This window comes from Eurypyga helias, unplaced genomic scaffold, assembly GCF_000690775.1.
Source record: "Eurypyga helias isolate BGI_N326 unplaced genomic scaffold, ASM69077v1 scaffold28973, whole genome shotgun sequence".
Taxonomy (NCBI): Eukaryota; Metazoa; Chordata; class Aves; order Eurypygiformes; family Eurypygidae; genus Eurypyga; species Eurypyga helias.
Genome location: NW_010241017.1, coordinates 1 through 1833, shown reverse-complemented (window position 1 = coordinate 1833; position 1833 = coordinate 1). Strand labels below are relative to the sequence as shown.

General features: G+C 65.4%; 1 protein-coding gene across 1 annotated transcript; it reads right to left on the bottom strand.

The window, feature by feature from the left end:
- Window positions 1-28: 28 nt before the first annotated feature.
- Window positions 29-1518, bottom strand: LOC104502804 (LIM domain-binding protein 1; the record flags this gene model as incomplete). The annotated part of the gene is made up of 5 exons (XM_010148628.1): window positions 29-163; window positions 364-447; window positions 621-743; window positions 1056-1228; window positions 1416-1518. Coding segments are annotated over 5 exons (618 nt in total), but the record flags the coding sequence as incomplete, so codon positions are not given.
- Between the last annotated feature and the right edge of the window lie 315 nt (window positions 1519-1833).

Sequence of the window (1833 nt, the reverse complement as noted above, 5' to 3'; positions counted from 1 at the left end):
CCAGGTGGGCAGCCCCAGAGTGGGCAGCATGAGGCTCACCGGGCGGAGCGACCATCCGCTGCCACTTCTGGAAGAGGCAAGTCTTGAGGCAGTCCCGGGGACTGAGGCTGTAGGTCTTGTGCCGGGACATGAGCTCCTGCATTGGTTCTAGGATTACACAGAGCTGCGGGGAGCAGAGGGACGCGGGGTCAGATCACCGTGCTCCAGGCCCCAGCACACCCCCTGCCCCATCGCGCTCCGCCCTCTCGCAGAGCCTGCCCCGCTGCCTCCCCACACCCTGGGGCAGCTGAAAGCACGGGACGTGGCCACCCAAGGTGCCCCCGGGAGCAGGGCTGCGTCCCCCCACTCCCCCCACAGGCTTACTCGGAGGTAGTTGAGTGTGGAGTTTGAGAGCCCACAGCGGGTGATGTTCTTGGATAACTGGTCCAGCATCTGGGGGTCCTGTGCCTGGGAGCGAGAGGGACAGATGGCTCAGCTGCATCCGGGTTGGAGATGGCCCTCCCGTACCCTGGCCCGCAATGGGGGGACCAGGACACAGGATCCCCCAGCCTGGGCAGCCGGAGGGCAGCAGCAGCCCCGCATCCCTCGCGCCCCGGGGAGGGTCCGGGGGCGGTACTCACGTGCATGGCAAGGATGCTGCGGGGGATCAGCTCTCGATGCTGGCGGATGCTGAAATGCCACGTCTTTATCCTCATCATGTCGTCAAACATGAACTCCAGGTAGAGCCGCCCCTCCACACACACCTGGGCAGGGCACAGGGTCAAGGGTGGGCTGCCCCCGTTCCCCCCAGCCCAGACCCCCCAGGAACCCGCTGCGGCACACGGGGACACCCTCCCGGGAGCTCCCCCTGCCTGCCACCAGCCCTGGCACAAGCCAAACCCACGAGCCAACAGCCAGCTCTGCGACAAGGGGATGCTGCAGGGCCGGTGGAGCCACGTGGAATTACAGCCCGGCGCTCAACAAGCCACGGAAACCAGTGTCCCCCTCCCCGCGGGACCGCAGCCATGCCGGACCACGGCACAAGGGCCAGGAGCAGCCACGGGTGCCTCCAGTACCTGGGTGAACATGGGTTTGCCGTGCTGGGTGACCATGGTGCACTGGTCGCAGTCCAGGGAGACGAAGTTGTTGTGGAAGGACTCCTTGGGGTGCTTGAGCACGTAGTAGAGCTCTGTGGCCCCCCCTTCAAAGATGCTGCGGAAGTACCGGGGAATCAGAGTCCGGCCGATCGCTGGAGAAGGAGGAAAATCGGATCAGTAAACTTGGTTCACCCAGCCATGCCTTGGGGGTGCGCACGGAGAGGGACCCCCAGTCCCCACGGGCCGGAGGGAGCTGAGCTCAGACACCCTGTCCGCACCCCCCGCACGGCACAACCGCTGTGTCTCCCGCCGGGGAAGGAGGGCTCAAGCCCTACTCACTGTATCTCTTTGGTCCATCCTCCAAGCAGAAAGTGATTGTTAGCATGGCGTCATCCTCGAAGAACTCCGTGGTGAAGGCGTCCCACCACAGATTGTCACATTCCTGGGGATGGCGGAGAGACGCCAGGTTACAGGGAGGGCAGACAGACAGACAGACAGACAGCTGCCAGGCAGGGCAGCCCCACGGAGGGCTGCACTCCCAACTGAGCGCTCGGAGACAGGGATGAGCCCTGCCCCATGGCCGAGCGAGGGACAAGGCGCTCGGGGACCTGCACAGCCAGGCAAGAGCCCGTTGCCGAGGGGACTCCTCCTAGATCCAAGGCAGCTCACAAGGGCAAAGGATCCCGGCCCCAAAACACACACCTGGGAGCGTCCCCACCCCAGCCTTGCCCACTCCCCTCTCCCCCAGCTCCCCACC